General features: G+C 37.1%; 1 protein-coding gene across 1 annotated transcript in view; it reads right to left on the bottom strand.

The window, feature by feature from the left end:
• Window positions 1–66: 66 nt before the first annotated feature.
• MARCHF5 (membrane associated ring-CH-type finger 5) overlaps window positions 67–15893 on the bottom strand; it is a 55004-nt gene continuing 39177 nt past the window's right edge. Inside the window, exons 3-6 of the mRNA XM_027112042.1 lie at window positions 11258–11388; window positions 4075–4258; window positions 3784–3950; window positions 67–3003 (exon numbers count right to left, since the gene is read on the bottom strand). Coding sequence (XP_026967843.1) covers window positions 2887–3003; window positions 3784–3950; window positions 4075–4258; window positions 11258–11388 — 599 coding nt within the window. The 3' untranslated portion in view covers window positions 67–2886. The remainder of the gene's footprint in view (window positions 3004–3783; window positions 3951–4074; window positions 4259–11257; window positions 11389–15893) is intronic.

Genomic DNA, 15893 nt, shown 5'->3' with positions numbered 1-15893 from the left:
AAGAATTAAGTAGGTACAGAATAAACAAATTATGTTTTGGAAGTTGTTCAACAGACAAAGTACACCTAGAGGACATAAAAATTCTTTATTTAACCTAATCCAGCCAGTGTTGAGATAGTCTGCTATGTTAAAAACAAGACGTTTAAAAAAATTACAGCACAGTTAGCAAGGCAGTGACTAATTAAGTCACTCAGTTTAATTTTATATTCTTCACAGTCATTTGATAATCATTTAATGATGAACAATATTTTCTGCCACTTTGGAGATAAGTTAAATTCTGCGAAGAAGAGAATTCTACTAGTTGTCATTGAATTTTATAAAAGAGGTTTAAAACATTATAGAAATAACACAGTAAAGAAACGTGAAAATAAACTGGAAAACACAAATATACCTGCCCATCCCAAAAGTCTTTATCTGTCCCCTAATGTTTCTCGTTTACTGCCTCGTTCCCTTTTCCTAGTGTTCAGCAATTAAGACACTACTGCTCTGTAGAGGCTATTTTGAGCTTAGCTAAAGTGCCTCTCTCTGTTTCTTTCATTTCTCAGTTAATCCTAGAAACAGTCTTCTAAGTATTATTTGTATTTCAGAGATGAAGAAAACTGTAGCTGAGAGCAAGGTGTCACTTGATGAAAGTCATACATACAGTTATTAAAAAGCAGAATTAGGATCTGAACCTAGGTCCACCCAACTTTAGTCAGCCCATGCTTTTGTTGATTCAGGGTGGTGCAGGACACTTTCTAAAGAGGCTGGTACCTGGTACTTCTTGAGCTAAGGCTCTTTAGATTTAAATGTGTTCAATTCCAGGGCTGAGGCTACTCTGGTCCCCAGGCACTTGCAGTTCCCTCCCCACAGCCCTCAAAACTCCTACTCCCTGCCCCTAAAGGATTAGAGTTGTTTCTCTGGCCCTCACAAGCCCTGATGCCAAACAAATCCAAGCAGTCATTCCCCCATTTTGGGCATAAAGTAATAAATGGGGAACTGTGTGCTTGTGTAACTTTAGTAAAGGCTGCTAAAAGCTGTTCTACATAACAAAATTATGCAGGAAATATCCAGTATGTCTTTTCATATTGAAAATTTAAGAAAGCCAATATATTTTATAAGCACAGCTATATAATCTGTTATTTTTATATATAATCATAGTTTTATATCTCCCCTTCAGAACTGTAGCAGTGATCTTAATATAAGGCTCACTGTCAGTCAAATATTCCCTTCCTCCCCAAGTAATTACAACTTTGAATGTTCAATAGCCATTCACATAAATTTCATGTTATAACTCAAAATTAAGACATTCATACTATAGAAAGGTACCAGTCTTAAATTACTGAAGTTAACATATACTACTGTAATCTAACATAGCTCAATCTATACTTGCTACAATCCTAAAGAGAAGTGGCCACTTATCAGTAAGGGGGAACATTCATATTGCCATGCATTAGATGCTGTGAACAAGAAAATAAATAGGGTTTTTGGAACTATCTTTAAAAAACTTAATACTAATTGATGAAAATCACTCCAAGACCAGATCGCTGAACATTAAAAGGGTCACTACTGAAGAGCTTAAAATAAATAATTGCTTTTGAAAAATGAATATAAAACTAGTTAAACAGTGACTATTAAGGTGCTAGCCTCCTCAGTATGACAAGCAATTTAAATTTAAAAATATTAGTATTGGTTTTTTTTCTTATAATTTGACAAAAACAATGACCTTAATATTTACTCAAGACTTGTTTTCATAATTATTTCCTCACTGACTGGTATAAAAACAAAGAGCTCAAGGCCTCACCTTGGTTTACTCACTGCTGGTTTTCTACCTGTTGAAACTAGACTGTAAACTACATAAAAGCAGGAACCAAGTCTGTCTTGTTCACCACTGTATCCCCACAACACTTTGCATAGTGCCTGGGGAAGTAGGAGGTGATCAACAAACACCTGAATAACTGAATCGATGAGAAAGGAGAGGAAAATAACTTTATTTTTTGCAAATCGTTCTCTGTGCTCAAACTACTATAAACTGGCAGTTCTAATTTCTAGAAACACGAATTTAAAAACCTTACTCCGGTGATGGAAGGACCTGATGTCGCTGTCTCTGTCTCTGTCTCTGTCTCTGTCTCTGTCTCTCTCTCTCTCTCTCTCTCTCACTCACACACACACAGACACACACACACACACACACACACACAGTAATTAAGACTGCATAAGTCAAAATTACAATATGAACTATGAGATGTCAACATTATATAAATAATTTAATAGTGAAAAAGTGATCTGGAAGCCCTGTGAATTTTTACCCTACACGTTTTGGAGGATATCACATGGGTTAAGAAAAACACAGCAAAATTGCATTTGTTCAGATAATCATTTGAATGTTTACATACATTTTTGGTTTGTTAATTATGTATAACTAATTTACATTTCCTCATATTAACATATACTCCTGTTTAGCTTGTAATCAAATTATGCCAGTGAGAAAAATCCTCATAGTACCTTCATTGAATTGCTGATTCTAAGAAAACACTGAACATGAACATGTACAAAAGAGGCCTTTGAATAAAACAGCATGTGCATTTTTAAATATTTGCACAGTTTGATCTTTACATTTCTGTCTGAAGAAAATATGAACAAAACTCAGGTTCACCATGCTAAGATAATGGTTCAGATGACTGCCATAAAAGAAGTACATACAAAACAATGAAAACAAATCACATCCTTAGGTTCTGTGATTACTGAGAGGGTTTCCCCTTCCCTAAGTGCTTTATTTTACTTCTTAAAAATATGAGAGCAGCAGCTTATCGCAAGTCTCCACTACTGTGCATTAATGATGGAATCAAAACAACACAACAGACTCATAAGAATGAGAGGACTGCAGAACAATGAGAAGTCACAGTTTTATGCTTCTTCTTGCTCTGGATAATTTAGAATTTTGCGGTGTGCCTGACGTAAATATTGCTGCTGTTTGAAGTAAACCTTGAATGCTCCTTTAATGGCAACAAAAGCAATTCCACCCTAAAAAAAGAGAAAAATTAGCTTTTTATAATGCAGATTTAGAGGAACATAATAAAAATCATTTTACTTAAATCACAAAAGACACAAGCATTGTTGCTAATTCAGATGACCGCAAATGAAATAGTTCTCTCTTTTTTTTTTTTACTAGGGGGTAAGATAGGAATAGACTATTAGAGGTCAGAAAGCCTTTATCCTCTCTGAGTAATCTTCCTTCCACTTAGCTCTAAATCCATTCTCATATAGTAGAGAGAATGCCCAGGCATTATATGCAGGCTGCTACCAGAGGGGAGAAGTGGGAACAATAATAATGACATCAAACAACATAAGGGCTTACTATGTGCTAGCACTTTAAATGAATTATCTGATTTAACCCTCACAATAATCCTGAGGTAGCTACCATTACTATCTCCATTCTACAAGCATAGAGAAATCAAGAAATTTTATTTAGGTTTCTCAGAAAGGCAATGTCTGTGATAGGATTTGACCTGGGCAGTCTGACCCTAGAGCACAAACTTTTCAACACTATCTTTTGGGAGTAATGATTCACGCATATCCCAGGAGAGAACTCCCAAAGCATAGTTCCAGAAGACCAGAACTACTGCAGTGGATCCTCGTCTTTTTATTGCTATTGGATGACAGCGGGGATCAAAGAGAGACTTAAAGCACAGGAGCCATAGTATAAATATTTATATAGTCCCATTCTTTTTTTTTTTAAACAAATATACAGTTCTTTCTCTTTTGCATAGTCACTTGAAAAAAGTAATATTAAAGCCACCTTACCAAGATTGTCCTTTGTAAATTAGAGTTAACACTACTGAACATTAGTTTACCAACTATTGTTGCAATAGTAGGAAAAACAAGGGCTCCACACAAAATTCGGGTTGCAGAGACATGATCTGCTAAAGGATTAGCCTCGGCTGGAATTCGAGGAACAGGACAACCAATCCCTAAAGAAAAAAATGTAGGGTATTAGTGCTAATAAATCAGAATATCTAAAATATCTTTGCATGCTAGGATTCGTCCACAAGATTAATTTGGTATGTTCATTACCACCACAATTCAGGGCCTTACCTGGAAATATACTGTTCAAAATTTGTAGTTTATTTGAGTATTTGCGCCATAGTCTAAGCACATAGTCCTCCCAGCGAATCATCTTGCCTAATATCAGCATGACAGGAATAGTAGGAAGTCCAATTAAAAGGAATAAAGGATCAGCTCTCTCCATAACATCCAGACCTTCTTTATGGCCTACAACCTGTGAAACAGATAGCATTTGCTCCAATCATTTCCTTATCTAATGAAGGGTTCCATGCTTGAGTGCAATTCATTTTAGAGGAAATGCTAAATTTCAAAAGAATACAGGAAGTTTTAAAAATAAGCTGGAAAGCTATCAATCCTGATTTATTTATAAGAAATGTCTCTCATTCAAGGGGAAAAAGAAAAGCTCCCAAGCTGTTTCATATTACATTGGAATAAAAGCTTTAATTGATTACATTTCAATAGAGGGGAGAGGACTTCTGGTTCTTGCTTCCATTCCTCTATTTAATTTGGTTAGATTGGGCTATAATTTTAGGTCTCATGTGTCTTCGAGAAGAGCAACTGTTTTCCTGCTCTTCCTACTAGGAGGTAAGCACAGCCAGCCAAGAGGCAGGACCGGCCTTCAGGAGATGGTCTGAAATCTCATTTCTCTTTGGCTTTCTCCCTGCTCAGTGGTGTCTGGGATTGCGTGTGATTTCTCTGGCTGGCTAAATGCCTGCTCTACAGACTTAACTCTCCTAAAATGCAATTCCAAGGTCTATATTTGAGGGAATGCAATAGGAAGTCCAGTTCTGGTTACAGGTTCCAGTCACTTTTTCTAATCCAGGAACCCAAGGGTGCCTATCTATGGGGTAATAAAGCTAAAACAATCCTTCCCCTCTCATCTGGGTATTGGGGTTATTTCTCAATTGGTTTAGATCTGAGAGGGCAAGAAGGACATGATTAATTTGCATTTGTGAATCTCCATACCTCCCCTCCTGGCAAAATTCTTTCACTTGCTGATCAATTTTGGTCTTACATGTCTCTCAACATGGCCACTTTGTTGGTGAGCATCTTACTTTCAACTAGAAAATTTCCCTAAAAATTCTTTCACAGGTCTCAAATGACCTCCCTTTAGCCAAAAGTCTCAAATGCTGGCAAATTAAATATATTTCTCTGAGGGATTATTCTTGGCAGTTATGACAGTGGAGACTATTTCAGAATCTTGGGGTTTTAGCCCATCCAGGTATCACAGCTTGATATGAGGAGACTACTATAAAGGTTTCTATATAGTTTTTCTGTACACACTTGAGGATTAAACTATGAAGAAAGGATTGTTGATATAGACAATTTATGTCTTTGCCTTTGTCTGTATCTCTGAGAGGGACGAGGGAAAAGAAAGGAAGGGAAGGGAGAAAAGAAGGTAGGGAAGACTAAAAGCTCCAGGGACAATATCTACTCAGGAAAGCAAACTCATGAAAAAGTAAACAGGATTTTTTTTCAAAAATGAGATGCCCTTTACGTCAGCTATTATAGCAGATTTTTTTAGGTGGACTTCAAGGAGATGTGAAATAAGGAAGCTGACAATGGTCACGGCAAATTCAAATTCTAGACAACAGACTTGATCCAGGTAGAAATAGTTTATAAAATTATGTGAAGGGACTTCCCTGGCAGTCCAGTGGTTAAACTCTGCACTTCCAACACAGGGGGCACGGGTTCAATCCCTGGTCGGGGAACTAAGAGCCCACATGCCATGCTGTGTGGCGTGGCCAACCACAAAAAAAAAAAAAAGAAAAGAAAAAGCATGTGGAAAGGACCAAAATGGGTGCTTTTAAAATTTCAGCTAAGGATATAGCCCAGACTTTTGTGCATGATTAATTTATCTAACCAAGACGTAACATTAAAGAACAGAGGACTAGCCTCTTCCAAATGGTCAAAACCCATGGTATCAGTATCTGATATTCTTCTGTGTTTCCAGGTAGAAATTAACAACCTCATATCTTGCATGTAAAGGGTGGTTGTTTTGAGCTGCCCTAAAGTGAAATAGTCTGGTTCACCATATTTCATAAACACGTATCCCACCCTGGTGGCAAAAGTGGATTAGCCCAGAAACTGTCTTTACCTATAATGCTTGTCACATGACACTCTATTTTTTTGTATCATTTTATTATTTTCAATATTATGATCACTTTAAAGTTATAACTAAATGTGATTTAAATACTCCCAAAGTGTTAGCAAATAAATTCAGAAATTTGAAAAATTCCTTTGTTGGGTTATGTTTTCTTTTTAGAATTTAGGGTTTAAAAATATAAAGCAGGGCTTCCCTGGTGGCGCAGTGGTTGAGAGTCCGCCTGCCAATGCCGGGGACATGGGTTCGTGCCCTGGTCCGGGAAGATCCCACATGCTGTGGAGGGGCTGGGCCCGTGAGCCATGGCCACTGAGCCTGCGCGTCCGGAGCCTGTGCTCCGCAATGGGAGAGGCCACAACAGTGAGAGGCCCGTGTACAGAAAAAAAAAATATACATATATATATAAAGCAAAGTGAATATTCAGGTATGGACTATAGTAAGGGAAAATTTATTCCTCATGGGTAGCAGTAAAAACTTTCCAACCAGGTGTCTAAGAATGAGGAAATAAAAAAGAAAATAGGGCAAACAGTGAGCAAAAGCCCATTTTCCCCACCTGTGATCAAGAGTCATGCTTTGTGCTTAAGCTGAGGCTGACCATTACATGCATACCTGCATGCATTCATTCAACTGAATAATGATTACGTGCCAGACACAGGCCTAGGTGCTGGGAATTAAAAGGTGAGCTAAATAGACGTCTTTTGGAGGTAAGAGGCAATCAAATCAAACAAGTGTGCAAATATAATGTTAAGGAACTAGGACAGTGTAACACCTGTAGTGTCATACTACGTACCGCTACAGTCAGACTCAAGGGTAATAAATGAAAGCTGAATTAATCAATGGGTCTGATTTAACTTTGGTCAATATAAAACCAGCAAATCTTGTGTAAGATCATGTACATTCTGATGTTATGCCCTAAGACTGAAAAAGAGATAACTTTCAAGACTTAAATTTTGAGGTTAGATTCAGGAACTATAGAATGTCTTCTCTAAGATTTTTTTTTTTTTGCGGTATGCAGGCCTCTCACTGTTATGGCCTCTCCTGTTGCGGAGCACAGGCTCCGGATGCGCAGGCTCAGCAGCCATGGCTCACGGGCCCAGCTGCTCCGCGGCATGTGGGATCTTCCCAGACCGGGGCGCGAACCCGTGTCCCCTGCATCGGCAGGTGGACTCTCAACCACTGCGCCACCAGGGAAGCCCTTCTCTAAGAATTTTTTATCCATGTACAAAATCAAGGCCTATGGAATTACAGGTTTAGAGAAAGGTTTGTTTGTTTTTCTGCTTAAGAGCTAAAAGCTAAATCTCCATAGTCAGCTAGGCCTGCGGTTCATCAATGCTAAAATGCTAAGAGTTAGTTTTAATTAAGTTTTGATCTTTTAAAGCACTGCCTATAGAACCCTACTTTTAAATGGGAGGATGGAACAGCAATGAACTAAAAGGTTTCCTTAGAATTCAGGGTAATTAGATGCAACACAATTAAGAAGGGACAATGCGTGTGGGGGCTGCTTTACAGCAGAGGCAGAAGCAGAGCTGGGCCGGGTGTCAGTGTTCCACTGTTCCTGGATACAATGCTCCAGCTGCCTCTGGGACCAGCTATTATTTCAGGAGCCCTAGATTAGGGACAGGAGTCCTAATGCTTCTTCCTTGCTGGAAGGTGGTACTGGTATTGGACATGTAAGCTCTCTGAACCTGTAAACTAGGAATAATTGATAGTATCTATGTCGCAAGATTGTTGCAAGAATTATACGCATCAGTGCTTGAAAGGTGTTCAGCCAGGTGCTAGGGGAAGAAAAAGTTAACTATCACGTTGTCTTTTCAACAGAAATTTAAATCAAAGGGACCATTCAAGTTCTTTACAACGAAAAGGGATTGAACCTAAGACTGGTTCATGAAGAAATAAATGGGAAAAAACAGTGATCTGATTCCTTAATCTGATTTACCTGAACTTCAGAGTAGTCAGAGAACAAAAGGAAAAAAAAGTTAAGTGTGAAAAAGAAAATCCTAAATTCTGCTGATGGAGTAGGGGGCACGACTGCTATCAAATATTCAGAAAGATAAAAGTCTTCCGAATACTCTTAAATCACACAACAGGAGCTATCTACTGTCACAGCTAATCGCTCCCATTTCTGGGCTAAAAAAAAAAAATCTTTTCAAGTGAGACAGTACATGTGAAGGTTATATCTAAATGGTAACACATAATGTATATATGCATTATCATCATTTTAGTTCTTTTCTGTCACCATGAACCTTCTTTACTGTCACCATTAACATGTTTATTTTTGTCTCCTTGCTCATATCATTTCCTCCTCTCTGCCAATCCAAATCATTCTCTTCAAGGGTCAGCTCAAGACTTATTTTTTTCATAACTTCAAATGATCTTTCACTTTTACTGAATTAAAATACTGTTAATGTAGTCTTTCCTTAATTGGCTCCTGTTGTTGAAGTGTCTCATTAATTACGAGAATTCTTTTAAGACTGTGCTAGCCTAATATCTTTTCAAAAAGAGGCATCCTATTTCTTATGGTCAATTAGGTCTTAAAGAGAAATCACTTAATCTCAAAGGGCCTTAGTTTCCCCATCTGCAAAAACATACTTTTGTATAATGTAGTTGTACATTAAACAATGTATAATCTCTAAGTTTTCAGGTCTTTGTCAGTCCTAGTGAATGGTCCTGAACTTCCTGGATCTAATGACATACTAATACTCATTACTGGGGCTTAACAAATTATTACAGAACATATAGTCAGTTAAACAAACCTGTTACTACCTGATAGAATTGGTCATATTAAAAAAATCACTATTTATGAAAGCCTTTTAAAGTTAACATCTGTGTATATGCTATACAGGGGACACCTACGTATAAGATAGTCTCTACTTTCTCAAGGAAATTACCTGCCAATAGGAGGAGTAAGGCCTGAATACAGCAAAAGTTAAATAACTTAGGTAACCTATATAAGAAATAGCACTTGGTCAACACAGGATTGGCTGCCATTTGAGGAATAAAAATGTCATGAATGCAGAGGAAGAAGAAATCACACTGGGCAGGAGTTGCCTGATAACTTTCATGGAGGGAAAGTGGCTGAACTAAGCCTGGAAGGAGGGTTTAAATTCGGAGAGAAAGGCCTGAAAGGACAGGTATTAGGCAGGGAGGGTGACATAAGCCAAAGGACAGAGGTAAAAAAACTAAACAACATAAGGATGGGTTGGAGGAGACAGCCCCATAGGCCTCAAAGTAGAATGAAGTTAAGATTGTGGAGAACACTGCATAACAAACCAGGTTAACGAAATGGAATCTTTTTCAAGTCAGTGATTCTCAACCTTTATCCACTATCCTATGACAAATGATTTGTGATTCATTCCAGTGACTACATCCAGATTTCTGGGGTGTCATCAACATTTTATAAAGAAGCATTGCAATATTCTGTCTCACCATGATTAGACAGGTTATGTGCAACTTCTAGAATATTACATATAATCCCTTCGATCCCTTTTTCTTTCATGTACTCTTTAATTTATATTAAAGAAAAGCAAGTTATATCATCTACAAACCAAAGTGTGTTAACTATTACTGAGTTAGTTATGAAACATTTAACCGGGCTTCCCTGGTGGTGCAGTGGTTAAGAATCCGCCTGCCAACGCAGGAGACACAGGTTTGAGCCCTGGTCTGGGAGGATCCCACATGCCGTGGAGCAACTAAGCCCGTGCGCCACAACTACCAAGCCTGCGCTCTAGAGCCCGCGAGCCACAACTACAGAGCCCACGAGCCACAACCACTGAGCCCACATGCCACAACTACTGAAGCCCGTGAGCCTAGAGCCCGTGCTCAGCAACAAGAGAAGCCACTGCTATGAGAAGCCCGCGCACCACAACGAAGAGTAGCCCCCCACTCATCGCAACTAGAGAAAGCCTGCGTGCAGCAACAAAGACCCAACACAGCCAAAAATATAAATAAATTTATTAAAAAAAAAAAAGAAACATTTAACCAATCTAGGTGCTGCTTTTGAAAATGATCACTTAAGTTAGAGGAGACGTTAAGCTTTGAAGTAAAATGTTGAAAGGTATTATTTTAGGAAGATTCATTTGGAAGGATGGATCAACAGAAAAGAATGAAGTTAAAGAAAACAATCAAGAGGCTCCTTTAGCCATCCAGGTATGATGGGAGAAAGACAATAAGTCAAGTATTAAAGATTGTGGAAAGGAAGCCACAGATGTTAAGACATATCTAGATGGAAATTGATTGGACTTAGCGGACTGGATATAGCGCTATGAAGTAGAAAGAGTTAAAGGTAATCCTCAGAATGTAGGCTATATATCGAGTAGATGGGAAAATAATTGTAGGAATCAAAGATATAAAGAAATGGTAACAGAATAAATTTAGGTTTCAAACTGAGGAAAAGACAAGTTTGATTTCAATAATATTGAGTGTGAAGTCATAAGAGGTCATTTAAGGAGAAGGGCCATGCTGTTCTTATAGGACTGATTTTGGGAAAAGATTAGGGTGAAAGACATCAAAACGCACAGTTAAGATGGCTGGAAATCTTCAAAGAAGAGGTATACAGAGAGAAGAGTCAAGGGCCTGGGACTAAATCTTGAAATTTAAGTCATTCTAATTTTCATCAACAGTTACTAAATGTAGCATTGTTTTGTAATAGCAAAAAACTAGAAGTAACTAACTGTCTAATCAATAAGAGACTGGTTAGTAAACTGTTGAAATTCTATACAAAGAATGCTATGCAGATTTCTCCATACTCTGTGAAAAGATCTCTAAGATTCATTGTTTTTGGAAAAAGGGGGGTTCAGCTCTAATACGTTTCCTTTTGGGGGGATAACTATAATGTGTGTGGGAGAACATATTTATTTTATCTTGCATATGCACAAACAAAGTCTGGAAGAATATATCTGGCTACCTGAGCAGAGGGGAACCTGGGCAAATGAAGGACAGGAGTAAGAAGACTTCCCCCTAGAGAGCTTTTATATATTTTCTTATTTTTAAGCCATGAGAATGTTATCACTTGTTCAAATAATAATTTTAAAAACTCCTAACAAAAATCTGTTTAATCTGTTTGATCTTCATATCAAAAGTAACATCATCAAATAGAATAAAATAGTGAACCTGCATCACTGTCACTGCTCCATAAGTCACAGCTGTCCAATAGATAGAGCCAACCATTATTCCTGCTGCAGCAAATGGACAGGCTTTTGAGATCAGTCTATCTGCAAGATCCAAGACGTAAACAACTGGACCTATAATATAAAGAAAACAAAGTTTCAACACAAGACAGATTAAAAAAAAAAAAAAGACCAGATCTAAAATATTTTTATGAAGTTGGATGCCCTGATGCTTTAGAAATAACTTATAAATGTAATGGGAACCTAGATTTGAACAGATTTAGAATTTCTCAGTCATTTGCATGAATAGCTGAGTTTTACTTCCTAAATCCTAGGAAATAGCCTCTTCAAATTTTTATCTTTATCAGTAAACCTAAGAGTAAAGCCTTAACACAGCTGCTTCTTATAAAGGAAAATAGTTCTCTTACTTCTCTTAATGACACTGGCTACTGCAGAATGCCATGGCCATTTCAACTTGCTCTTCACAAACAGTTCCTGGCCACAATTAGTTTCTATAGTACTTGGTAAGACTATCACTTCTTTGACTTCACTTATTACTTCCTTGATAGTGTGTGAAGGTAACCTAGGCTATTTTTTTGTAGTTACACAAAGTCAACCTATCTTACTTTGATATCCAATATACTATATTTAGTTGAGTACTATTCTCTAACAAGCTACTTTTAATGATAATGCCAGTTTTTATGGCATTCCAACAGCTGTATATGCCAATTATGCTTCTATTATTATGTGCTTACAAAGTAAAATTTGGTTATTACCTCCTCTGGTAGTTATTTGGAATAACTATACTAGGAGGAATTATAATAATTGCAATTAAGCCCGATATAATTTAGCTCCAGAATTTTCCAGAATAGTGGAAAAGTCTTAGACCTGAATTAGAGCAAGGCCTAAATAAAGAATTGAATATCTAAGTTGAAATAAAGGAACATGCAACCTTGACTTGGTTAGTAATCATCATATTTGTTGAATGCCCTCTACGTACAAACTATTACTTAGGACATTTTCTTAGAAATGTATAAGAGGTATTACCTACCTCTGGGGGCTTACAATCTATAGGAGGATGCTGTATACAAAACCAACTTATTTTCATTGTACAAAGAAATTCAAATAGCAATATGTTGATAAAATCATTAAAAGAACAAGCATCCATCTGTGGAGCCCTGATCAATAGTTCCCCCTGATTGCTGGAGCCAGTAATGTTACTAGTCGCTGTATAAAGACAGACCATACTGTGAAGAAGGAAGAACATTAGGAGAGGTGTCAAAGGGACCTATGATTTAAATTTAGCATATAAACTTATTATTGTCAAAATCTAACTTACATAACATTTAAAACTATGACAAGGCATCTTTTGGGACCAAAGATATCGCTAAAGTAAGCCTAGTTCAATGTATACTGACTCTATATTCTACATGATAGCAGGTGCTGTGCCACACATTACATGTATCATTATTTAATCTCATAATGTAGGGTTTAATCCTTAAAATACACAAATTTGCAGGTTTAAGTTTATAACCCTCTCAGAAGGCATAGTAAGAAGCATTTTACTAAGTCACCAAAGATCCCTGAAATGCTGGTACTAAAAGTTAAAGCCAATAGGTATATATAAAACCTCAAAACTTAAGCTTTCATATTCTCTATCGATAGTTCTTTAATCAGAAAATTGAAGCCACAAAACAACAACTACAGACTCTTTACAGCACGTTTCCACCTACCAACATCACACCTATCTGAAGTCAATCCCCACTTAATACACCAGATCCCATTCCGTCACCAACTCAAAGACACAGGTCTAGCAATTCACTTCTACCCTCCTACATCATTTCCCCCTACCCTTTATTGGATTATTTTCATCAAACATGTCATTATTTATTCTATCTTAAAAAAAAAAAAGAAACCCCTTCTCTTGATCCTTCTTTTCCCACTGCTCCATTTCTTTGCTCCCTTTACAACAAAATCACTCAGAAGATTTTTCTGTTTTCCCTCTCTCTCTCCAATTCTCTCTTAAATCCACTCCACCAAAACTGCTCATCAAGGTCACTAACAACCCACACATAGCTAAATCCAATGGTCTAATCTCAGCCTTCCACTTATTTGGCCTACCACCAACATCTGATAGATGTTCCCTTCTTCTTCCCAATAATCATTGCATCTCCAGGACATCACCATCTCTTGGTTTTCTTTCCAGTCACTAACTTTTCAGTCTCCTTTGCTGGTTCCTCCTCTTTTTCTTGACCTCAGTGAGGCCCACCCTGTCAACTTCTACTTCATCATACTCCCTATTTGATTACTCTGCTCTATTTTTCTTTTTCCTAAAGCACTTACCACCTAACATACTCTAATTTACTTATTGTTTCCACCTACTAGAATAGGGGTTGAAAAACTATGGCCCATAGTAACACCTCACTGTTACTGTAAATAAAGTTTTCGAGAAACATGGCCACATGCAAAGTTAGCTGACCCTTGAACAACACGGGTTTGAACTACATGGATCCACTTACACTAGGATTTTTTTCAATAGTAAATACCACAGTGCTACACAATCCTCTGTTGGTTGAATCCATGGATATGGAGGGATACAGAGGAGCTGTGGATACGGAGGGCCAACTATAAGTTATATGTGGGTTTTTGACTGCACAGAGGGTTGGCACCCCTTCCCCCCCTCCAAGCCTGCACTGTTCAAGGGTCAACTGTATTTACTATATATATATATATATATATATATTATATATATATATTATATATATATATAATATATATATATTTTTTTTTACAGAAAAAGTTTGTTGGCTCCTGAACTAGAATATGAGCTCCAAAGCGAAAGTACCCTTTTTATTTTGCTTATTGACGAATCCCAATTCCTTTGATTCTCAAAAATTTGCTTAATTCTCTACTGAGGTACTTATGAAAAACTATGATATGAAAATCTCTAGGTCTTCCTTTTTCATTATTCTGTATGAAGCCCAAGTTATGAGACTATTTTCTACCCAGTCAGAATCAGAATGTATTAGGAGAGAAGGTATTTTACCTGCTTCCAGCTGACCTTCGCCCCCCCCATCCCCCACCTCTTCAAAAGGGTGCTTGGAAAGATCTACTGATGGAGCAAAGCAATGTAATTCCTAAAAAAAGTAACAGATCATTTAGATGAAAACATAGTTCCTAAAAAGTAATCAGTCACTACCGATTTTATCTATTATGAACATGGACAATAGATATATGTTTGAATTGTCTTTCCTTTAAAGATCTCAGAAGGTTCCAACAGAATAAGCTCAATTTTCAATTTTCTTCTGAATCACTGGGTATGAATTCCTTCTGTACAAACAAAAACAAATAAGTCCTCATACTTCCTTCTGGAAATTTTTTACTTATCCCTTGGGTCATATGCAACAGATGTGCTGGATTAAATGAAGTCACTGGCTGCATTTTATAATCCCTATTTCCAGTTTTTCTGGCAAAATTCTGTCTAGGCTTTTGTCTTAAGTTTATTTTGCCTAAACCTCTCAAGTCTTTTCCAGATAGACTAGTCCAAGATTAGTTTAATATTTAAAAGGAAGGATAAATGCCTAGTGGTAAACATACCATTAGAATTATAAACTGCCACCCAAGGGAGGTATTTCTGAGAGCTAAAGATTACCTAGGCAAGCTATTTGATGAATAAGAACAATCACTCAAATCATCTGGATGCAGTCCCTCAATCATATTTTTCTTATTAGGAAGCTTATCATGTACTATCCTATGACTTGAGGTCATAAAAGGAAAACAGCAACAGTCACTAGCCTCTTCTTATTGTCAGATTAAAGTACAAACAGTTACGGGAAATGAGGAAAGGCAAGACTCTAGCCCTTGAAAATCTCAATTCTAATGGGGAGGAAGAAGTATGAATAAACGTACTTCACAAGTTAAATATGCAAGGGCATAAAAAGGTTTTATTTAGTATTTTAAAAAGGTATTATTGAATTTTTAATGCCTCAGTGGGCTTCATCACTTATACTTCCAACAGTACTGTATTTACACAATGAATGGCGATTGGAGAAGCTTTGTACAAATACAGGTTTTGAAAATTCAATAATTTAAAGAGCACTAGGGAAACTTGCAATTAAAAGGAAATCTATTGTGAATTCTTTTGCACAATAAAGCTTTTGTAAAGAAAATAACTACACGTAATGTTTTGGGTAAATTCAAATCTTCGCATTGCAGATTTGAATGACATCAAACAGTGAGCTGAGAACTCCATGTCTACTGAAAAGAAGTAATCAGTTTTATCTGGCAGACACTGCAAAGGTAGATTTGTTGTGATTGTTATGTTGTGATTTAAATTCAAGTCTCTGTATGCATGGTGTTAAAGGTACATTTTGGCAATTAAGAATTAATGACTGAAGGGCAGGTAATACTTAGTGTTCAAAATCTCCTGGCACTGCATACAATCATACCCAGAATTCCCAGGACCTTTCTTGGGGACAGAAAGGTATCCTCAAAAACACCTCTGACCAATTCTTGAAAAATAATTTCTAAACACTGCCACGGTGCTAAAGTTTCTAACACAAAACATAATTTAATGCTTCACAAGATAACCTTGTATAAGTCCCTGTGATGATAACAGCTCCCATGAACTCCAAGGTTTC

This window comes from Aethalodelphis obliquidens, unplaced genomic scaffold (genome assembly GCF_003676395.1).
Source record: "Aethalodelphis obliquidens isolate GAN/ISIS:26980383/991018 unplaced genomic scaffold, ASM367639v1 scaffold11, whole genome shotgun sequence".
NCBI lineage: Eukaryota > Metazoa > Chordata > Mammalia > Artiodactyla > Delphinidae > Aethalodelphis > Aethalodelphis obliquidens.
This window is presented reverse-complemented; position numbering and strand designations above follow the sequence as displayed.